Source organism: Canis lupus, chromosome 4 (genome assembly GCF_003254725.2).
Source record: "Canis lupus dingo isolate Sandy chromosome 4, ASM325472v2, whole genome shotgun sequence".
Taxonomy (NCBI): domain Eukaryota; kingdom Metazoa; phylum Chordata; class Mammalia; order Carnivora; family Canidae; genus Canis; species Canis lupus.
Window position 1 is genome coordinate 22,805,130 of NC_064246.1, and position 21,681 is coordinate 22,826,810.

The 21,681-nt window shown below is 55.7% G+C and overlaps 1 protein-coding gene across 1 annotated transcript in view; it reads left to right on the top strand.

Annotated features, from left to right (window-relative positions):
• Positions 1-21,681, top strand: part of LOC125752101 (cadherin-23-like) — a 285,602-nt gene that overhangs the window by 224,903 nt on the left and 39,018 nt on the right. The window contains exons 14-19 of the mRNA XM_035715256.2: positions 8,995-9,059; positions 10,278-10,515; positions 11,831-11,936; positions 14,010-14,137; positions 18,978-19,050; positions 20,775-20,891. Coding sequence (XP_035571149.2) covers positions 8,995-9,059; positions 10,278-10,515; positions 11,831-11,936; positions 14,010-14,137; positions 18,978-19,050; positions 20,775-20,891 — 727 coding nt within the window. The remainder of the gene's footprint in view (positions 1-8,994; positions 9,060-10,277; positions 10,516-11,830; positions 11,937-14,009; positions 14,138-18,977; positions 19,051-20,774; positions 20,892-21,681) is intronic.

A 21,681-nucleotide genomic window follows, 5' to 3' on the forward strand; every position in this document is an offset into this window, starting at 1 on the left:
TCCCTTTCCCTACCACCAGTTGGGTCCCTACCCTTTTGTAACTACCCCCCAAACCAGTGACTCCACTGTCCCACGAGCTCTGAGCCTCTGTCCCCAGACCCAGACTCCCCAGCGGCATCCTCTTGTCTTAAGGCCTCCTATATGCCCAGAGAGCCAAGAGCAGGACCCAGGAGCTTTCCTGAATATGTTTTTCTTCCTCAGATCCAATGTTCCCGTGATCTCTCCCACACCCCATCATTCACTCCCTAGTACCACTGCCCACCTGGAGCACTCCCTTCTAATCCCCTACACAGCATTTTCCTTACAGTTACTAGCATTTTCTCTCCTCTGGGGAGTGTGACCTTTCCCCTGGCCAGGACCCGCATGAAGGTGCTCAGACCAGCAGCTTCCAGCCAGACCTTTCTGCCCACCTACCACCTGTCACACGCTCACCCGTCAGCCCCAGCTTCCTTCTTAAATGACAAGCAAAAGTGATACACCAAGCATGTCCCCAGAAGTGTGGGGCAGACTAAATATTTCCCCGCCATTGGCTTCCGTCTCGCATCCTAGAAAGAAAAAGAAATCTCAAAGAGCGCCATGGGGGAGAATGCAGGAGCTTGGGAGAGGACCAGGCCTTATGGGCCTATCAGGCCAGTGGAGGTCACCCGGCCTCTGGGCTCCTGGGGTCCTTCCGTGGAGGCCCTCGTGCCTCACGCCGGCCACACCAGCCTCCCAGAGCTTGCAAGAGTGCAGTTAATCTCCCGTAGTTTAAGGAGTTATTCAGAGAGGCTCAGCGAATGATGAATGTGGAAAGCATTACCAGCAAAGCACCGGGACTCCGTGGAGCTGTTTAAAAATGCATTCTCCCATGTAAATTTCTGCTCCATCAATCCTTATGACATGTCAAACATTGCTATTGTTTCCTGAACAAATTGTACCGTGTGCCCTTCTCTGCAGATTTGTGCACGGGAGCAGAACTGCTCGCTGGCACCTGCCGCCTGCCACCATTGCCGGGCCCCAGGGCTGCTGGGGAGGCAGCTGGGCCTGCCTTGCTTCAGAGCAGAAGCCCCGTGCGGGGTGTCTGGGCGAGCATGCGTGACGGGGGTGTGGGGGCCCTGGTGGGGAGTGATTGAGTGAGTGCCCGCCAGCTGCTGGCCTGCAGGGAAGGGCACACAGGTGGCCGGGAAGGGGTGTGGAGGGGCCACCGGGGCTGAAACGGGGTGGGGTGGGCCTTGCCCGAGACTGAGGGTGGGTGTGAGCATGTGCGTGTGTGTGTGTGAGATTGCGTAGTGGGGTGGGGGGCCCACCTGAGCCAGACAGAGAGGAAGAAGATTTCCATGGGCTGCAGGAGGACAGGGATGTATTGCGGGCTGCCTGGGCCCGAGAGAGAGAGAAAGAGAGAGAGAGAGAAAGAGAAGGAAGGGTAGGGAATTGTGAGGATACAGGAAGAGAGAAGATGCAAGGACAGGACTTTGGGGCTATAGAGAAGGGTAGAGGCTGTTTGAAACCGTGAGAGGAGAGGGTGTCTGTGTCCTGGGAGGGATCAGTGCTGTCAGAGAACAGCAGCACCCAGTGGGTGGCAGTTCAGAGGGAGACCCAGGAGAAGACCAAAGCAGGCAGGAGTCAGCTTGGGGCATAAGGCCTAGTGTCCGTGATGGGCCTCTGCTAGGCTATGAAGAGGGACAGCAGTGGGTGCAGAGATACACGGGGACAGTGTGTCGGTAAGAAAGGCCCTTGGTCCAGAGCAAATGGATGGAAGAGGGTGGGAGATGGCGACTGCTCACTGTGAATGAAAATAGGCTGAGTGAGGAGGGCCCCCTTGGGAGGGACCCAGGATTGTGGAGGACCTGACCACTCTCATGCAATGGTGGGTCCTGGGAGTGGGCATGGGATGTCATGATGAGCGGGGCTGGGCAGAGAGCCCTTGTAATGCATGCAAGTTAAAGGAAGAGCTGTATCCAGAGGGTGCTCGGTGAAGGGCTCTGGGTGGGTTGGGAAGGGTGGCCCCAGCCAGTCAAGCTGCCCTGGCCTTTATCAGGTGACCGCCTCTCCCAGTCTAGGTCCTAAACCTTGTGCCCACACTAAGATCAAGCTTCGGTAGAGGTGGGGGGGGTCCTTATTTGAGGGTCCAGGGTCCCAGTGGGTGCACCTGCATCCTGGGAAACTACAGCCAGAGACCGTCTCCTGCTTCCTCTGCTGATGGGCATGAGAGGTGCTCTCCCCCCGCCCCACCAAAGGAGCAGCAGGGGAGGGGGGGTGGTTAATAGCTCACAAGAGTGCAGTTCAGTTCATACCTTGTACTGTGGCCATTTGACATTGAGCAAGTTGACTGACCTCTCTGAGCCTCAGTTCCATCTGTAAAATAGGGATAACATTGATTCTGGTCTCGCCACCACCAGAGTAGGGCTGTTGGAGAGAAGGAATGAAATAACACTGGGCATGGGTATGTGCTCATAGGGAGATGGCAAGGGGCACCGTCTTACCCTCCCCCTGCCCCATAGCCAAGGGAAGGATGGGCACCTCTGACTCAGGTCTGGCCAGTCTAGGAATTTGGCTGTCCCCCCACTGCAGGCTCACCTTGTCTTAACCTTTGGAATTTCCCCCACCATGCGTATATATTTTTTTCCTTTTTGTCAGCAGAAGAAGATTACACTTCTGCCGGCATTGTCCATCATGGAAATAAGCCCTCACGATGCAATTATAAAGGCCCAAATGAGGGAATTAGTTTTGCGGGTAATGCCGGTGTTGGGGGGGAATCAGAGGAGATGCCTTATAAATCAGGCGCTGGACAGCAGCCAGTCGCAGCCGCACCCTGTCCCCACGTGCCAGCGGCGGGGACAGCTGCTGACCTGTGTGCGGGGCCCCCCTTCCTGGGCTGGCCGCCTCCGAGCTCCGTGCCGGTGGTAGGGCCCTTCCCCGAGGGAGCTCCCCAGGGCTTCTCCGTGGCCCGCAGGAGATGGGCCCAGAGACCCAAGCACACCTGGGCAAAGAGGCCTTGCCCGGGACTCATGGGTCTAAAATAGCAGCCCCGTCACCTGCTAGCCTGCTTTCTGCTCTAATTCTCTGCACAGTTGTTACCATTGTCTGAAATTGTGTTCTTTGGTATTTCTCCTCTGCAGTCTCATCTTCTCCCCTTCCCAAATGTAAGGCACATTCGAGCAAGGGCCTTGGCGCTCCTGTAGCTGAGATGCCTGTGCCTGGGATGGTAGCTGGCATAGTGGCAGAGCCCAGAACACATTTACTGAATACGTGGCTGGGAGTCTGGTCATTGCCTTCACGAAGGTTCTCTCCGTGGAATGCCAGGTGTCTGCCCCTCTAGATCCACTCTGCCCCTTCCCACCCGCTCTGCGCGTGCCCCAGCAGGCTGACTGCATGGGCTATTGGGGGAGTCCTTCTCCTCAGTTTGCAGAACTCAGGTGGGACATCAGAGCTTGAGAGACTCGTTGGAGAGGCTCTAGAAATGTCAGCTGCACCCCCCTGGGTAACCTGAACAGCCCCATCTGGCTGCTCACTGCCCACTGTGGTATCTACTGATGGAGGGTATCACCCTCTCCCCTCCCCCCCCAAGAAAGAAAGTCATGCCAACCCTTGGTGGCCTGCAGCGGAAATCCCAGATTTTACTAAATTTGGCAAAGATCTTGACCCCTGTGTTGGACACAACAGAGGACACAAAAATGAGTAAGATACAGACTTCTCTTTCAAGGGGTGGACACGGAGCATACTCGGGCAGTTTTTAAAAATGGCAGATTGTACCACATATTCCAAAAGTGGTACAGCCAGGGGCTCTCAGGTCCAGATGAGGGAGTAGTCAGGGAGCCCCTTAAGTGAGAGGGCTTTGGGGATGGGTCCTGGGGGCTGGACTGGAGTTTGGATGGCAGTTACGGAATGAAGGGATGGTGTAACCAGGCACCAGGAGGACAGCCCGGGTGCACCATGGAGAGGTAGAAGCAAGACTGCCAAAGCCAGCCAGGCCTCAATACCAGGGAGCTGTTCTGGATTTAATTCAGCAATAACAGGGAGCCACCAAAGGTTCTTGAGCAGAGGAAGATCATATTAGCCATTGGTTTTGACTTCTTGTCCCTGGGCCCCTTATGACAGTTTTGGTAAGCAGTAAGGTGTACCAGTGTGTACCTATGGGTAAGATTCTAGCCCTGGGGGATGGCAGAGGGTATGCAGAGCCACCAGAGGGGAGGCCTGAGGCATACCTGAGGTGCTCACCTGGAACGCTGGTTTGGCATTCCTTAGAATTCCTGGGTGTGGTCTGAGAGCCGGCCAGCTCGGCCGTCCTCGTCCCCCATCCCTGTCGCTGTCTGACTGCCTTGTGAGACCCTGGACACCACCCTGCAGGGAGATACATATACTCATTCCTAGAATTTAAAAAAAAAAAAAAAAAAAAAAAGCCAAACCAGGGCTCCAGGTGAGTGCTTCAAACTCAGGCAAGTTTCCTGGTGATGATCCTGTCTGCTTCCCTGTTGGGCAAAGGCAGGGAGCAGGGGGTTATATAACCCAGCTCATGGGGCTGTGGCCAGAATTAAACACATATATGTGGATGCATGTTGTGGAGGCGTGGATGCAGATGTCCCTGTAGAGGACAGAGATCGCGAGCACTCCTGTGCAGGTGCCATGACCCCACCGTGTCCCCAGGGAGCCACAGCCCAGTGGAAGGAAATGTGGAAGTTGACAACCTCCTCTCCACAGCACCTTCAGAGCTGGGAATGATTCCCAAAGGGCCGAGCTAACCCAGCCTTGGGGAGCCAAGGAGGACAGAAGGGGGTGAGCCAGAAAGGAAAGGAAGAAACTGATCCAGGCAGAGGGAGCAGATGGGCGGCCAGTCTGGCCCAGAACCCCACGTGGTCTGGCCTGGGTCAAAGATGAGGCTGGAGCCGCCAGCAGAGGCCAGAGGGCAGGGCCACAAGTGTGTCCTGGAGGAGGAAGGGCCTATCCCTTGAGGGCACCAGGGAGCCCAGGAGGATTCAGGGCTGCCAAGTGATGGGATTTGCTGCTTCCTCCCAGGCACAGAGCCCCCTAACCCACAGGCCCCCCTGCAGGCCCTCTGTGTCGGTGCCAGCTGCCCCCACCCTAGCAGGGGCACAAAAGCAGCTTTTCATCTTCTTCTTATTCTGCTTCACGCATTTGAAAGATGAAAGTTCTCCCTCTCCTCTTTGCTGGACATACATATTTCATACGGTCATTAGACGGTGGCACTAAAGGACTCACAAATCTTTCTCGGTCAGCATCAGTGGCTTGGGCAGGCAGCGAGAGGCCCCGGGGAAAAGGGTCACTGTGGAAGCCATGGCTGTGCCAAGCCCACTGGGGGAGGCGATGAGGACTGGGGCCGGGGGGTTAGAGGCCAGTGTCTGCCCAGGGAGGAAAGACCAGCCCATCTTGTCACCTAATTTCTCTGGGCCTCAGCTGCTCCAGGCCCCCGCGTGAAAGGGCTTGGACAGGGGGACCTCTGGGGTCCTTCATGCCCTGACAGTCCTAGTGCAATTCCATGGGGCATCCAGATAGGAAGGACTCTTGTCCCCAAGGCCAGGAACCCCCTCGTGGTTTGACCAGGCCCCTTGCTTCCTCCAAAGCCCAGCCCTCTCTTCCTCTCCTCCCGATCCCCTCCGTGCCACCTAGCTGCTGCTCTCTTGGGTCCCTATCCCCTTCTCTCGGCCTCTTTTACTCCCTTCCCTCTGAATCCTGTCTTCCCTGGCTTTGCCACCCCCTCCCTTGTTGCCTGCCCCCACCCCCTTCTTACTAGAATTCATTCATTCATGTTCCGGGCATTCATGCAGCACCTGCTCTGTGCTGGGCGCTTTGTGCTGGGAGGGGAGCCCAGCTGATGCCACTCTGCCTCCGTTGCTCCCCCAGACCCTTTCCTTTGACATCCCAGGATGCTGAGGCCTGAGGGGGGTGATGATTGTCATACAGTGACCTGAGCTATTGACACCAGCCTGGCACTGGGATCTCTAGGCCACACTGCCCCCTCACCAAGGGGCCCGATGGCATCCGGTCAGTTCTTCCCCAGACCAAGCTGCACTTACGATAGTTGAATACTACCACACGTGGTGATGACGATTAGTGGGGCAAAGGGGGACTCGGGCTCCTCCGTGCTGCTTCTCTGGTCCCTGCACGAGAAGAGAAAGGCTTATTCTGAGGAGCTTTGTCTCCTTCCCCCAGAATCACCAGGCATAGGTTCTTCCGAGAGCAAGCTCTCCTCTCGGTTCAGAAGGGATAACACACAGAGGCCAAGGGCATGGTGAGACAGCACTGGCTTCAAATCCCTGTGAAGGCTTGGGTGAGCTCTATTCCTTCTGTGTGCCTCAGTTTCCTTGTTTGCAAACTGGAGGTGGTACTGCTGGTAGGACCTACCTCATAGGATGGTTATGAAGATAAAATGTGTGACAAGTATGAGGTGCCCAGTAAATAAATGGCAGTTGTCCTGAGGAGTGGCTCAGGGTACCAGGGAGTGCCTGTCCGGGAACCAGTCCTGCAGAGGAGGGCGGGTCCCATGGCTCAGCATCTTCCTCATCACTTCTTCAACACGCATCCCTAAGAACCTGTGGTGTACTTGGAGCCTGACCAAGTGGAAGTCTGCACAGTCTGCTGGAACACACACAGTGGGGATGTTGAGGGGGAATCTGGCATAAGAGACAGACCTATAAAAGCAGGGCCACAGCCCCAGAAATGGCTTCTTTCTGTATAATCAAGTTTTCTGGATAACCGAGATCTGAACCCTTTGGTTTTGTTTGTTTTTTAAAGATTCTATTTTTTTTTTCATGAGAGACAGAGAGGTAGAGACCTAGACAGAGGGAGAAGCAGGCTCCTCACAAGGAACCTGATATGAGACTCAGTCCCAGGACCCCAGGACCACTCCCTGAGCCGAAGGCAGATGCTCAGCCAGTGAGCCACCCGGGTGCCCCTTGAACCCTTTGAGTTTAGACATTTTTTTCACTTGGATCATTTGGTGTAGAAATATATTACTCACTTCTCTGCCCTCCTCAACTAAGTATACTGAACACAAATTTTTCTCGAAAATTCAGGTTGATCGTAAAGAATGTAGAACTTGGTAGATTTCACAGAATCTAGGAACTTTAAAGAGAACTTCAAAAAATACTTAGTACAAAGATACCGAGGGTGGGGGAAATAGAGGTTGGTAAAAAGGTATAAACTTTGAGCTGTAAGATGAATGAGGTCTGAGGATCCAATGTATAACATGACTATGGTTGGTAACACTGTATTTTATCATTGAAATTTGCTAAGAGAGTAGAACTTAAGTGTTCTCGCCAAAAAAGGGGGAAAAAAAGTGGTAAATAAGGGAGGTGATGGATGTGTTAATGAACTCAGCGGGGGGACATCCTTTTATAAGGCCCATGTGTATCAGATCATCACACCGTACCCTTAGATAGGTTACACTTTGTCAGTTACTCCTCACTAAAGCTAAAAAATAAAAGTATTGAAATATATTTTTATTAGCCAAAACTCTAGCCAATCACCATCTTACAGAGAAGCCCTGAATGCAAAGCAGATGTCCCCAAGGTCAGCCCAAGGCCTTTGCCTCCCGGCATCTGGCCGCAGGCAGCAGGTTGCCCGGCTGAGAAAGGGAGCAGAGCCCCAGCGCCCGGCATACGGCATACGGCGCGCGCTTAATAAGGAATGAGCAGATGAATGGGTGGTGTCATTTAACCTATACTGTGGACCGTAACCAAGCCAGGAATGATGCCGCAGCCGGGAGTCCCACCCACAAAAGCCAATCCCCTGCTGAAAGTGCCCTCATTCTGGAGAAGGGAGAGGGACCCCATGGCGGGGTGGGAGGGGGTAGCCTAAAGAAAGGAACCACAGCCTGGGAGTGGGGATCCCTGTTTCTGCCTCATTTTGCTCATAACCTGGCTCATGACCTAGAATGGGCCTCGCTGGGGTCGGGGCCTCAGTGTTGTGATCTGTAAAATGGGTGGAAATATCTGTCTCCCTCATCACATGGGACAGTTGTGAGGATGAAATGAGGTCATGATGAATGTGGATGGTCTGTGAAAATGTAAAAGTCGGGACCACTGGACAGGCCGGCAGTGGTCACCATCATTGCCACTGTCATCAGCCTAAGGCAGGCCTCTCTCCCTCCCGTCTCTTCCGACTGCAAGTGGCAGGACCAGACCGGGTAAAAGAGATCTTTCTTGTTGGACTCACAAATCAAACTGAGGGTGGAAGGGATGTCAGAGGAAGGACTCCAGAACTACCAGGCTCCCGCCTCTCCCCTCCTAGCTCTCCGCTGGGGGCACCTTCATCGTCCTCACACAGCCAGCAGCTCCCAGTGTGTTTGGCCTTCACTGTCCCAGAGGGAAGCTTCCAACCCCAGCAGCAGTAAGAGGAATCCCAGAGAAGGATTCTGACGGGCCCCAGCTGTGGTCAAGGGCGAGCAGAGAGCCCCCACTGAGACTGCTTGCTGGAGCAGAGACAGGTGCCAAAGAAGATGGGTCGAGGTGGCAGTATAGGACCTAGCCAGCCAGATGACAGTCCGCCTTTTGCATGCAATGGGTTATTCCCAGGGTTCAAGAAGGCAGGGGCCCCAGAATCCCCCTGAGGGGACTTTCCTGCCAGGAAGCCCATCAGATATGGAGGCTTTGGGGACTGGGAGAGTCCACCAGATGGGTGAACCCACTTCCACCTTTGTCTGCAATATTTTGCAAACCTATAGGTTGTGACCCCACACTGCAGATCCAAGGCCTCACCCCCAAGCCCTCTGAGCATCTGCAGAGCAGAAGCCTGCCTGGCCTGACACGAGTCCAGAAGAGGTGGTTTCCCCAAGTTAGAGGTTTAGACAGAAGACCGATCCTCCAGAACTGCACTGTCCACTGTTAACCTCAACAGCTCTTGGTGCCTGGGGACACCTGTACTGAACAATGTACCTCTCGAAAATTCAGCCAGAGGAGCTGTGTGGGAGGACCACGGGGTTGGCCGTGGACACGTTCCGGTGAGATCAAGAGCTTCGCTAGGTCGGGCAGCAATGACGTCCTGTTCTCACTTTTGCAGGCAACAGACAATGACGTGGGCACCTTTGGGGAAGTGAACTACTTCTTCAGCGATGACCCTGACCGGTAAGACCCTGCGCTGGGCCGCCCAGTGCCCAGTGGCACTGCGCTATTCACGAGGTTCAGGAAACTTCTCAGTACCCAGGGAGGGCGCCAGGCCCCCGTGGCAGAAGCACTGAGCCAGCAGGGAGTCAGAACCCACGGGCACCGCTGCCAGTGTGGCCCTGGCTGTGGCAGCCTCAGTCAAGTCCTCTAAACTCTCTGAGGCGTAGTTTCTCTGGCCCCCAAAAGGCAGCCTTTAGCTTTGGGAGTGAAGCAGCTCAGAAACGCTGGTGACCGCACCCAGCTACGGCCGTTGCAGCAGCTAGCATCTGGGAGCCCTCGCTGTGTGGCAGGCTGTGCCGAGGGCTTTACACGCATTACCTGATTCCATCCCCACAAGTGCTGGAGGCACTCCTCTCCAGGCACTGCTATCATCTGCACTTTGCAGAGGAGGAAACTCAGAGAGGCTGAGTCATTTGCCCAAAGTCACACAGCTGGCGTGGAGGTCAGGTGGCGGCTTGTCTCACCACCTGACCTATGCCAGCCTTGCCCTGCCACCCACCGTGGCTCTGGGCCATCTCCTTCCCCTGTCTTCAGTTAAGCTGAAGGAGACGCCCTCTCATTTTTGACATGATCAAAAGCCAAGCTGAAGTCAGAGAGCAGGTCTGCTTCTAAAAATGAAGCGCCTGATGCATCTGGAAGCTCAACAGGATGAGTAAGACCGTGGCCGTCAGCCTGGATCATGGGCCCTGACTATCTGTGGGAATGATCAAGAGGAGACAGAGATTGTTAGGCGCGTCCGGCCATTCTCTGCCACCCCAGGTGGAGCCCCAGCATGGGAGGAAGGAACCACTAGCAGGAGCCACGCACAGGGCACTCTCTCCCTCAGGGCACCCATGTTCACACAGCCTTGTCCTGATCAGCTCGGGTTTCCTCATCTCTTCCCATCTTCACTCTTTGGTCTCGGAGCCAGGACCTGCCAGGCTCGGTGGCTGGCAGCTGTGGACCAGACCCAGGGATACAGGAACCAACTTACAACTCAAGGGAGGCTCCCCCGGGTTAGAGGGATGGTGTCGCAAGTGAAAGAGAGGGAAAAAAAAAAAAAAAGAAAGAAAGAGAGGGCAGATTTCTGACCTCATTTCTGTTTATCACCTCGGGCAAGGATGGGCTGGTAAATAGAGGCCTTATCTCTAAGCTGCTTTACACCTGGGTCCCTTTCTCTCTCCGTCGCACGTGACATAGGTTCTCTCTGGACAAGGACACCGGACTCATCATGCTGATTGCCAAACTGGACTATGAGCTCATCCAGCGCTTCACCTTGACAGTCATTGCCCGGGATGGGGGTGGTGAGGAGACCACAGGCCGGGTCAGGATCAATGTGTTGGATGTCAACGACAATGTGCCCACCTTCCAGAAGGATGCCTACGTGGGGGCCCTGAGAGAGAACGAGCCTTCTGTCACACAGCTGGTGCGGCTCCGGGTGAGAGACCAGGGCATCCTGCTGTCCAGCCCTCCTCCCATCCTTCCCTCTGTGCCCTCATCCCGACCACCTGCCCTGTGGAAGCTGCCACAAGTGAGGCCAACCTGCCGTCCACAAAGAATTCAACCTAGATCCCGGTCAGGCCTCTGAGTAACCAAGTGGGGCAAGTGTCTGGGTCAGCTAAAATTCTAGGTCACCCATTCAGTAAAGGGATGTCCTCCCCATCTCCCTTGGCAAATGGTGAGCAGGATAAGGACCACATAAGGACACCCCACCCAGACCCCTTGGTGGCAGCTTGGAATCTGGAACTGCCAAAGCTGGAAGGAACCAGAGTCCATGGGGACACCACCCATTTCACAGAGCAGGAAACAGGAGGAGCGAGAGCTACCCCCCCCCCCCACAGAGGCTCAATGAACTCGGGGCCCCACAATACCAGTGTCCACCTGCAGTGAGCTCCCCCCATACATGGCAACTCTGACCAGAGACTTCGTGATGTCCTCGCTCCCCTCCCCCACCATGCCCACCCCGAGTGACAGGACCCTGGGCCTCCATTTAGGACTGGTTTTGGAAGCAGACAGGGATGGAGGCAAGAGACCAGGGGTGGGCACGGGGGCCTGCAAAGAAAGGAGAACCCACACACTGTGCCGTCCCACCCCGCTCAGCTCCCAGTACCCCCAGAGTAATGGGCTGCCTTTGGAGGCTCCCTAGGAACAGAGATGTCTGAAAAGAGGCTAATGAATTCAGTCACCCTAGAAGACAGTCAAGGGGAAGAAAGATCTCTGAACTCATTCCAGTGTGTTCACCCCCCCCATACCTTGCATTCATGCGGTGTGCATTTATTTGACACCTAATGTGTGCTGCATGTTGTGCTGGACTATAGGCATGAAATGTAAGGGTCTCACTGGCCTGGAGCTGACAATCTGAGTGAGGCAGGCAGAAATGGAACGGGGAGCCACAGTTGGGTGTGGAGGGACTAATGGGGCATATAGCACAGGGCCCACCTGGTCCCAGGGGTCAGGGAAGGCCTCTGTGGGTCGGGTGTTCAAGCTGAGACCAAAGGTTCTGGGAGATGGTTGTGCCAGGTATGGTGGTGACCTCCATCCTCAGAGTAAGCCCCAGCCTTCCCCATTTGCCCTAGGTCTCCAGCTGACCTTCTAGATTCCCATGCCACCTCCATACCCCAACATGAGAGAGTGGCCTCTGGCTGAGGGACAAATAGAGCTTGGATCACCCAAAGCAGGGGATCCTGAAGGGGCCAGTCCCCCCGTCCCGGCCTCTGAAGGCTCACAGGCCCCATCTGTACTCTTCCTTCCAGGCCACGGATGAAGATTCCCCTCCCAACAACCAGATCACCTACAGCATCGTCAATGCTTCCGCCTTCGGCAGCTACTTTGACATCAGCGTGTATGAGGGCTATGGAGGTAGGCATGCGGCGGGACTGAGCCCCAGCCCAGGGAAGAGAGCCCGGGGGCCAGAGAAGGGTCTGCACACTCACGCCTCTCTCCAGAGGGGGGTGGCCGTCTGTCTCCCAGACACCTGGACAACCCAGAAAGTTGCCCCATAGCCCATCAGCTGGAGCAAGTGACACAAACCTGGGATCACCCCCCTGTAGGATCCGCTCCATCTTTCTCTGGGTCTTAGGCCATGGTCAGCCCAGCATCTGATATCCCCACAGTCTGCAGGGCCTCTCTTTCTTACCCAGGCTGCCCCGGCAGGTCCATAAGGTAGAGGTGTGTCAGCCAAGCGTCCTGCGCCTCTGGGTGTGCTTCAAAAGCCCTGTACTCTGGACCTTGCCCTGCCTGCTCCCCTGGGACTCCTGATCACTGCAACCAGGTGGGGAAGAGCAGCAGCCCTCAGCTCCAAGATTTTGAGACCAACTTGTTCTTCAGGTGAAAGGCCGCAAAGGCCCAGAGTCAGGGAGTGACTTGCCCAAGGCCACGCAGCAGAGGTGTCCAATAAGACTCGTGTAATCTGGTTCTTGTTGCCTCTCGAGCATCCTCTTTCAGCACCTATGTCTCCACACCAGAACCTTCTTTGAACCCCTTGACCCTCTCCCCTTAGTGGTCACTTGCATGTCTTTGCAGAGTCTGTTCCTTCAACCAGGAAACCCTTCCTCCCTGTCCCTTTGCTCTGCCCTCCTTTGGCCTTTAAGCCAATAACCTCTGGCTAGCATTAAGGCTCATTTGGACACCCCCTCCTCTAGGAGGGTTCCTGAATGCCTGAAGATGGCTCAGGTGCCCTTGAGGCAGAACGGATGTGCCTTGCAGGGACCCTGAGTCCAGCACTCACTCCTGCACCCCACAATCAGGTCAGAGAAACGCGGTCACAGAAATTATAATCCTGGCTCCAGATGCTACAGCCTGATGTTCTCTTTAAAATCTATGCCCCCTACTTTAATGACCTGCAAGTGTCTTCGCCCACGTGCACACCCCAGCCTCTCCTGGACTAGACCCTCCCTTCAGTTTCATATTACTAAGCAATGCGTTTGCTGCCATTTCCCACATAGAAAGGGGTGATTTTGTATTGTCACGATGCCCTGTCAGAGCCCCAATGACCCCCACATGCAAGCCAATGTGCCTTCCTCCCCAAACAGAAGAGTACTCATGGGAGAGGGAGTTCAGGCATATGCAGTGATGGGGACATCGGAAAGGGGCATCTCTCCACAACCCCCAAATCCTGCCCCTCCACCTCTGTCTGCCTCTGGCTTTAGTGGTGTCCTCGCCACCTTCAGGCAGAGTTGTGCTGGGAGTCAAGTCTGTGACACTCGGTGTCCTCCCAAGAGGCCGAAGCAGTGCCCAGAGCAGGCTGCTAGATGGGACGGGCATGGAGAGCCCACAGGGAAGAGGGCGGGGGCCAGGGAGGGATGGAGAGAGAGGAGTAAGGCCGTGGCAGGACCAGAGGAGACTAGAGAGGGAGCCGCCACCTGTACCCCACTGGCAGCACCACCTCTGGCAGCCCTGAGACTGGTTGATAAGTGGATGAACTCTGCTCATCTGGAGACAGTTAGTAAAAGACCAACTAGAAAGTCCAAGGCATGACCCTGTCCTCCGAGCAGCTTCCAGACTGATGGAGAGTGTCACAGAAGTGGGTGAGATAGATAAGCAGGTAATAGCACAAACTAGGAAAGAGCCTGGATTCCAACAAATCTAGGCTCGAGTCCCACCTCTATAGAGGTGCTAGCTGTGTGACTTGGGGCATGTTATTGAACCTCTCTGAGCTTGGCCTCCTCGTCTGTAAAGCGGTACTTACGTCACCACCAAAATAGTGAACACCTGCAGTGCTCAGCACTTTGCCTCCTGCATATCAGGCAGTGGGTAAACCTACGCCAAGGCCCCGAGGCTCCCGGAGTTCAGAGGAAGGTGGGGTGGGAGGATGAAGCAGAGCTGGCCAGCATGTGCCAGCCACACCCTCTCTGCCCAAAGAAGACCCCTGGCTGGATGGGCATCTAACGTCTGCTTAAAGGGGGCCCTGGGGACCTGTTCCTGTCATTTCAGTGATCAGCGTGAGCCGTCCCCTGGATTATGAGCAGATACCCAATGGGCTGATTTACCTGACAGTCATGGCCAAGGATGCTGGCAACCCCCCTCTGAACAGCACTGTCCCTGTCACCATCGAGGTGTTTGTAAGTACCCAGGGGTGCTGCTCTTGCCCTTTCGGGGTAAGGAGTGGTGAGTGCTTCCCAGAGTGCTGGGGGCCCTGCCTGAACCTAGTGGTGTCAGACTGTCCCTATATCCTTGGCTGTCCCTGCAGCTCTGGAAGTCACCCAGCAGATGGTCCCAAAGGTTGCCCCCAGCAACCCTCTGCCACTGCTGCAGCAGGCAAGCTGCCCCCCCTCCCCCACTGCCCAGCTCAACCAGGAAGGCCAGGCCCTGGAATGCAAGAAGAGCCCCATCAGCCGGCTCCAACTTCATTAAGGGGCCTCAGGACACTTGCTGATGGGGAACAGGAACTGGGGCTCAAGTAGGAGGAAATGTCATGAGATCCTCTCATTTAGAGCCATGCTTTGTGAAGTTGAAGGAGTTATTGGGAGGTCATCTTCTCTCTCCTGTCTGTCTGTCTGTCTGTCTCTCTCCCTCTATATTTGTATATATCCCCCTCTTCCTTTTTTCTTTCCTTTGTCTGCTCCTCTGAAGATCTAAAGGGGCCTGAAACCAAACCACAGCTTGTCTGACATGAATATCAAGCGCACGTTAGTGATTTCCATGCCTGTAATTATCAGCCACTGAATCCATCTCCACACTGGTTCATTTGCCCTGTGCTGCTCCCCTGGCCATCCCAGGGCTGCAGATCGTGGTCTGATGGGGCATCAGTGGGCCTTTCCCCACCAGAGACCTCCCCACTGCATATGCACAAGCGTGCCCGCCTCCCCCCGCCCCACCTCATAGAGGCTGCTGCCTGCAGGAGCGGGTGAGTGTTGATGGAAGAGTTAGTGCATTACCGGCTCCAGGAGAACTAGATCAGATTGTCAGGTTAGGAGATAGGCTGTGATCGGACATATGCTCAGGAAAGTCTCTTCCAGAGCAGGCATGCTGGATGACCTTCCTGTCCCAGGTGGCTTCACCAACCGCCTCTGGTGATGCCCCACACCTGGCTTTACCAAGCCTCATCCTCTCGACTCTCGACCCAAGGCAGAGGCTCCAGAGCTAGCTCCTGAGTGGGACAGTCCTTGTCTGGGCAGGGAACCCTGCTTGCTTGCTTGCCGCATAGGATGCGCTGGCAATGATAAGGTTAAAAGGGGATGCCTTGGCGGGGGGGGGGGGGGGGGGGGGGGACCCCTGCAGGTGGGCATGAGGGAGCAGGGTTTAGGAGTAGCATCAGAGGGCGAGGCTGTGCAGAACCAGCAAAGGGAAGGAAGGGCAGAGAGTCTGGGGCCCCACAGATTTCAGGGAGTGGTGGGAGGCCAGGGGGAGGGGGCAGCTGGAAAAGAGGAGAGCCACAGAAATCTAAACACTCACTGCCTGCCTTTTATCCGTAGCTCCCCACTTTTAATTTCTGAAGTGGGGGGCACCAAAGAACCAGAAAGCATTCCCTGACAACCGTGACCATGTCTTCTCCACATGGCCCATTACCAGTCTTGATTAAAAACAGCCCCAAGAGCCCCCCAGTCCCGGTCATGCTCCTAACCCTGACCGACCCATCCATCATTTTCAACCGGCGGGTATTCTCCGCTGAGGCACGGTGAGTTCTCCTTGTCTGCAAGATGCAGCAGCAGATCTTGGAGGGATGTGAAGGTGTCTATGAAACCTGCCCCCCTCCTCAAAGAATGGAGAAAGGAACATAGTTTGGGAGGTGTATGGCTTTGAAACCTGGCTCTGCCACCCTCTAACTCTATGACCTGGGGTCCTTAACTCTCTCCCTCTGAGCCTCAGTCTCTTCATCTGCAAAATGGGATAATCATGGTATCATGCATCATGATATTGTCGTGAGGATTAAGTGAGATCACACAGGTGGCACCTGGCACCTGTAATGTTGGCTACCGTCACAGCTGATAAGACAAACTTCCATACCGTCGGCAGCATCCCTGCACCAGGCTGCCTGTGGTGCAAATGGGAATTCCAGAGAACTCAGCCAGACAAAGAACGTGCTCTAAATATGGGGGAAGCGGATGAGGGAGAGGGTAAGAATAGGGGAGGTGTAGGGAAATAAGTTGAGGTGTTCTACACCAGCCCAGGGATGGACAAGCAGAACTGGCCAAATGGAAACTAAAATTTCCTGAAATTTCCTAAAATTTCCTCCAATAACATGTCAGGTGCTTCCAACATTACGCAGTCTCTCCCAATCCCATGCTACAGATGAGGGAACATTACAGGTCCAGGATTACCAGCGCTTTCCTCACTTGCTGGCTGGTAAGTGACACTTGAACCTGCTTCCAGTCCTAGTGAGCTAGGATTTGAACCCTGACCTGTCTGACTCCTGAGTTCGCATTCTTTCCACTTTCCACTACACCTGAAACCTTGGAAATCCCTATCTGCGACCGATTGAGACCAGTACCCCTCAAGGATTGTGTGAATTTCCTGGAGATCATCTTCTTCTTCCTTCTTCCTTCTTCTTCCTTCTTCTTCTTTTTTTTTTTTCCTGGAGATCCTCTTAAAATGCAAATTCTTATCTAGTGAGTCTAAGCAAGGGCTGAGGCTCTGCATTCCCACAAAGCTCCAGGCACTGTTGCTGCTTCAGGTCAGGGGACCACACTTTGAGTAGCAAGGCCTTCAAAGGTCTGCCCTGATGGAATCTTAAAACCCAGGGAATACCCCAAATCCCAGCTTCCCAACCTGTGGCTCAGTGAAGGAACCCAGAAAGGGCCTCTTTCTCCTTTTGCCTCAGCTTCTCCAGAGCAAAGTGGGAAGAGGGTGGCCAAGGAGCCAAACTAACATTTCATTCACTGTGAATAAAAGAGTGGTCAGCAGCCTTAGTCTCCCTCCCTGAAGCCAGACAGCAGGGTCTCTGTGTGCGGGGGTGGGGGTGGGGGCAGGAATCCACTCGGCCTGGAGCTACCTGAACCCAGCAGAAAGGGTCATTTTCAAGTTTCCTCGAAGCTGTCATACAGACCAGCAAGGGCCCTACAACTTCCTTCCAGGTGTGCTCTGAGGCCCTGGAGGGGATGAAGTGCAGGGTTGGGGGGTGGGGGGGAGGCTGGCAACAAAGACAGGTGCCAGCTTGGCTGTGAGTGAACATCCTCTCTTAAGCAGGGCTTCGGGATGGTGTAGTCACTTGTGTCTAAGGACCACACTTGAAAAGGTCACCGCCTTTGGGTTGATTTTGCACGTGGGTGATTTTTAAGTAGCTGTCACTTGGCTAAGCTGCCTCCTCCGACCACCAAAGGGATTTTCTCTCAACAGAGGGGGCGGGAGGGGGGGGCACTCAGCGAAGATGAGTAGTTCACGGCAGCACTTGTGGCATCGGTTAGGGGTGGGGAAGGGCAGATAGGGCCACCAGGCTCCCGAAGGAAGAGGGGACAGGCGGGAGGGGCCAGGTGATTCCTTTTCACCCACCGCTTGTTGGTTTTTAATAAAGAAGTCAAACGCGGTTTGTAGATTTCCCATTAGGGGACAATAAGCTTTTGTAGAGGGAGCCGCTGAATTAGAACTAATAGTGAATGCAGTGCCAGGATCCGGGGAAATATCACCGCTAATAAGTTTCTGCCTTGTGCTCTGTCACTGACATTCTCGGCGCCGTCTCGCGCAGCCAAGCAGAAGGCTTAAGTATATGCGTACATGGGGCCCTCGCCTGCACCCGGGGTCACCCAGGCCCGCTGTGGGGGCACTGGACGTCCTGCGAGTCCTCACACCGCTGGTTCTCTGGGGGGGGGGGAGGCGGGGTGCAGCCCCGAAGAAGAGCAGCACGCCTCCCTGGGCACCCACAGTCCGGCAGGATGGGATTCTCGAGTCCCAGGGGGTGGACAGCCAGCTGTCACGCCTCCCTCTCTTGCATCGCCGCTGGGCTCCAAAGTGACTCCAGCAAAAGGGGCTTCTCCAGGAGCGTGCCACTCAAAGAGCTCCCAGTTCTGCAGGGAATGAGGCCCGGAAGCATGTGCCTGGAACGCAGTAGCCTAGAGATCCGCCCACCCCCACCCCGGGGTCACACACTGCGCCCCCTCCCACCCCCGCCAGGGCTCCCAGGGAAAGGAGGGAAGGCGGGGGTCAGGTGGGCCACTGGGGCTTCCTCCAAGGGGCGAACAGGAAGAGATTGGTGTTGAGTGATTACAAGAAGCAGTGAGTGAGGAACAGAGGCTTAAGGGGTACAGAAATCGCCCCTGACCGTGGAAGAGGGAGACGGAGGAGCCCGGGGGAGCGGGAAGGGACCGAGGCTGTGCCCTGGCCACTGTCCCTCTAACCCGGTCTCTGGTGAAGGCTGGGCAGGACGAGGGGCTGCTCGAGAACTAGAGGTGCTGGGCTCTGGGCCAGGGTTTGCCCCAGGGGTGGAGGAGCCACGTTCTGGTGTGTGCAGAGGGGCCTGGAATTCAGGCTCTGAGAGCCACCTGACCCAGACCCTGCCTGCCTGCCCGCCACCACGCACTTCAGCACCTCCTGGGCTGGGGTGCTCCTTCCTCCCTTCATTTCCAAGGGTGGGAGGGTCCTAGAACCTTCCACCATCAAATGGCGTAGCCGGGAGGGAAGTTTCGGGGCCCCCCCGCCCCACAGAATGGAGGATGACGAGCTGAGCACAGAACAGGAGTAAGCTTGGAGCTGCGCTGGATGGCGGACGGGAGAGCAGGGAAGCTGGGAGTTAGGACCGCTGCACCTGCTCCCTTCGTTCTCCATCTTCCTGACCCTTACGAGTCTCCCCCCACCAAGGCCTGGCCTCCCTCCTCCAACTGTAGCCCAGCCAGGGGAGCGCCCCGGCCCCGTCGTGACACCCTGGCGAGGCCAAAGCTCCTCGGTGCCAGCCATGCCCAGCCTCCCCTTGGACAGCTGACCAGCCCTGACGGCCTCCCTGCTCCTACAGCCCGTCTGTTTCCCTTCCAGGATGAGAACGACAACCCGCCCACCTTCAGCAAGCCTGCCTACTTCGTCTCCGTGGTGGAGAACATCATGGCAGGTAGGGGCCCGGGCCGGGGAGGGTGGGAAGGCGGGAAGCCAGCAGACACACTGTGACCAGTGAGGGAGCCTTTGAAGAGGTCCAGTTGTCTGCCAGCCAGTGGCTTTTTACAGAGCACCTACTACGTGCAGGCGCTCCGCCGGGTACTTCAGCTACAGTCTAGCAGCGGGGAGAGTGGCCACCCATCAAAAACGGAACAACCTTGGTCAAACAAGAGTGTACGGAGAGTACAGGGTTACCGTGCTGTGAGGCCACAGTGGCCAGAGGCGGGCCTGAAGGATGGCCTAGGTTCCTATGTGAGAGCAAGAAGGGCCATGTCTCTGGTGGCAGGGTCCAGCTTGCAGACCCAGGACCACCAGCTCCACATTCAGGTCCCAGGGGACCCACTCTGTCGTTGGGGCAGGCTGACCACTCACCCTTACATCCAGGGCCAGCTAAGTCCCTCCATATGCTGGGGGGACTCCCATATCAGGACTTGTCTGGAGGGTGACCTTGTGTGGCACCATGGGGCCTTCTCAAGACAGCCTCCAGAGCCTTCCTGGTGTCTGATGACTTTCTTGGGTGGGTGCCAGGCTGTGCCCAGCCCACCCTTCCCTGTCCCAGTCAGGCATCCCCTGGAGAGTATCACTGCTGAAGCAACCCCTTGCATTCCCCAACCATCCCCATGGCCTCTGCTTAAGAGAGGCCTTCATCATGGCACGTGATCCTCTTCCACTTTGTGCTTGGATAAAGGGTGTGTCGGGGCCCATGTACCTGTCCCCGTGCTCAGGGTAAGACTGAGAGTCAGAGGCCTCACACTGCCTGGAAGGGGCCAGAATGGCTTGTCTCACAGCCCCCTGCCTGGGCCCTTATACCGCTGGGACTGTTGATTTATCCATGCAATGGTATTCCCCAACTGTGTCTCAGTGCAAGCTGCGGGGAGCCTGCACCCTGCATGCCTTCCCCTAGGAGCCTTACCAACAACCCCACAAGCTAGCTTTATAGCGAGACCCATTTCACAGAGGAAGAAGCTGAGGCTTGGTTGCCAGAGGTCCCCCAGGAATCCAGCCCAGGTGCCATGACTCTAGAAGCCCACATGCTGAGCCTCCTCAGTGTGGCAGTTAGGTGGTGGTGGGGCACAGGAGGGGGCTGTAGCCCACAGCCCAGCACACATGGCCTTGGAACAGGCCACCCTCAGGGGCTGGTGAGGGCAACTGGAAAGGCTGGTACCCTGACCCAGCGTTTTACAGAGATGGACATGAAGGTGAGGGCCTTAACTAGACATTAAAGAGAAAATAAAAACCCTTATAAATTCCCCCTTGTGAATAAGATGAAATAAGAACCAAAATTGAATACAATAAAGGTGGAATAATTTAATATAGGGCTTCATTTCTTTTTGACTCAAAGTCAAAGCTGGTCAGTCTGAGTGTATTTTCTCTGGTGAGAGGCAGAGAGAGGTAGGGGGAGAGGAGTGGTACGCTCTCTGGGAGACAGGGGAGGTGCCAACAGCTGCAGGTGTAACCCACCCCAGGTTCCGGGACCCCCTCCCATGGAGCCTTGTCCCCATGCAGTCCGGGGAGCTCTGGTGGTTGAGCCCGCTCTCAGCCCTGGGTGTCCCTGTGGCAGGATTCCTGCCCCCTGAAGGCTGGTCAGCAGGAGGTCCCAGGTCCTGCTCCTCCAGGGCCTGGGGCTGAGAGCCTGGGGTGAGCACTCCTCTCCACCCCCACCCGTTTGTCTCCTGGAAGGAGCCACAGTGCTGTTCCTGAACGCCACGGACCTGGACCGCTCCCGGGAGTACGGTCAGGAGTCCATCATCTACTCCTTGGAGGGCTCCTCCCAGTTTCGGATCAACGCCCGCTCAGGTGAGAGCCCTCGTCCTGGCCCTCCGTGGCTCCCCGTGCCCAGCCCGGGACCTGCCCCTGAGCCAAGTCCTCGCTCCCTTCCCCAGGAAGCCCTCGTTTGGAGCATGCCAGCTTTGAGCACCTGCTTGCATCCCTGACACATTAACTTGAGTGTGATTACTGACCTTACCCCCTTAAAAAATTGGAACATGAACGTGTCCATTAGAGGATGGCTTTCAGTGGTGAGGAGCCCTGTGATGTTTAAAACGTGTTCCGTTCTACAAATAGCTGGCTGACATACCACCCGATGGGGGATTTCTTCCTCAAGCCTATGCGCCCCCCTCCCTCAGTCGCTGACCTCTTTCTTGAACCCTGGCTCCTCTTAACACAGCATGTGCCTTGATTTCCCCCTGCAGAATGAGGATGGTCATGTCAGGGGTGTAGTGTGGATCACATGAGTTATTATAGGACGTGATAGAGCAGTCCCTGGCACACAGTACGTGCTAACACAGTTACGTCTCCCTCATCATTCTCTCTGGTCTTTTCGCCCAGGGGCCCACATCCCTGCTCAGTCCATAGAGCTCTCACCTTTCTTCCCCTTTTCCATGTGCGCCTCTCCAGATCTCTCTCTCTTAAAGCTGGGAGGGGAATGGGGAGGAAAAGAACAACAAGAGACCCCAGGTCAGAAGCTGGGAAGGAATAAGAGGCCCCTGGTTATTCATTTATGTATTCTTTTGGGTGTCGGTAGGGGCCTGCTCTCTGCCAGGTGCTGGGGCACAGGATGGACTCAGACATGGCCTGCCCTCCTGGG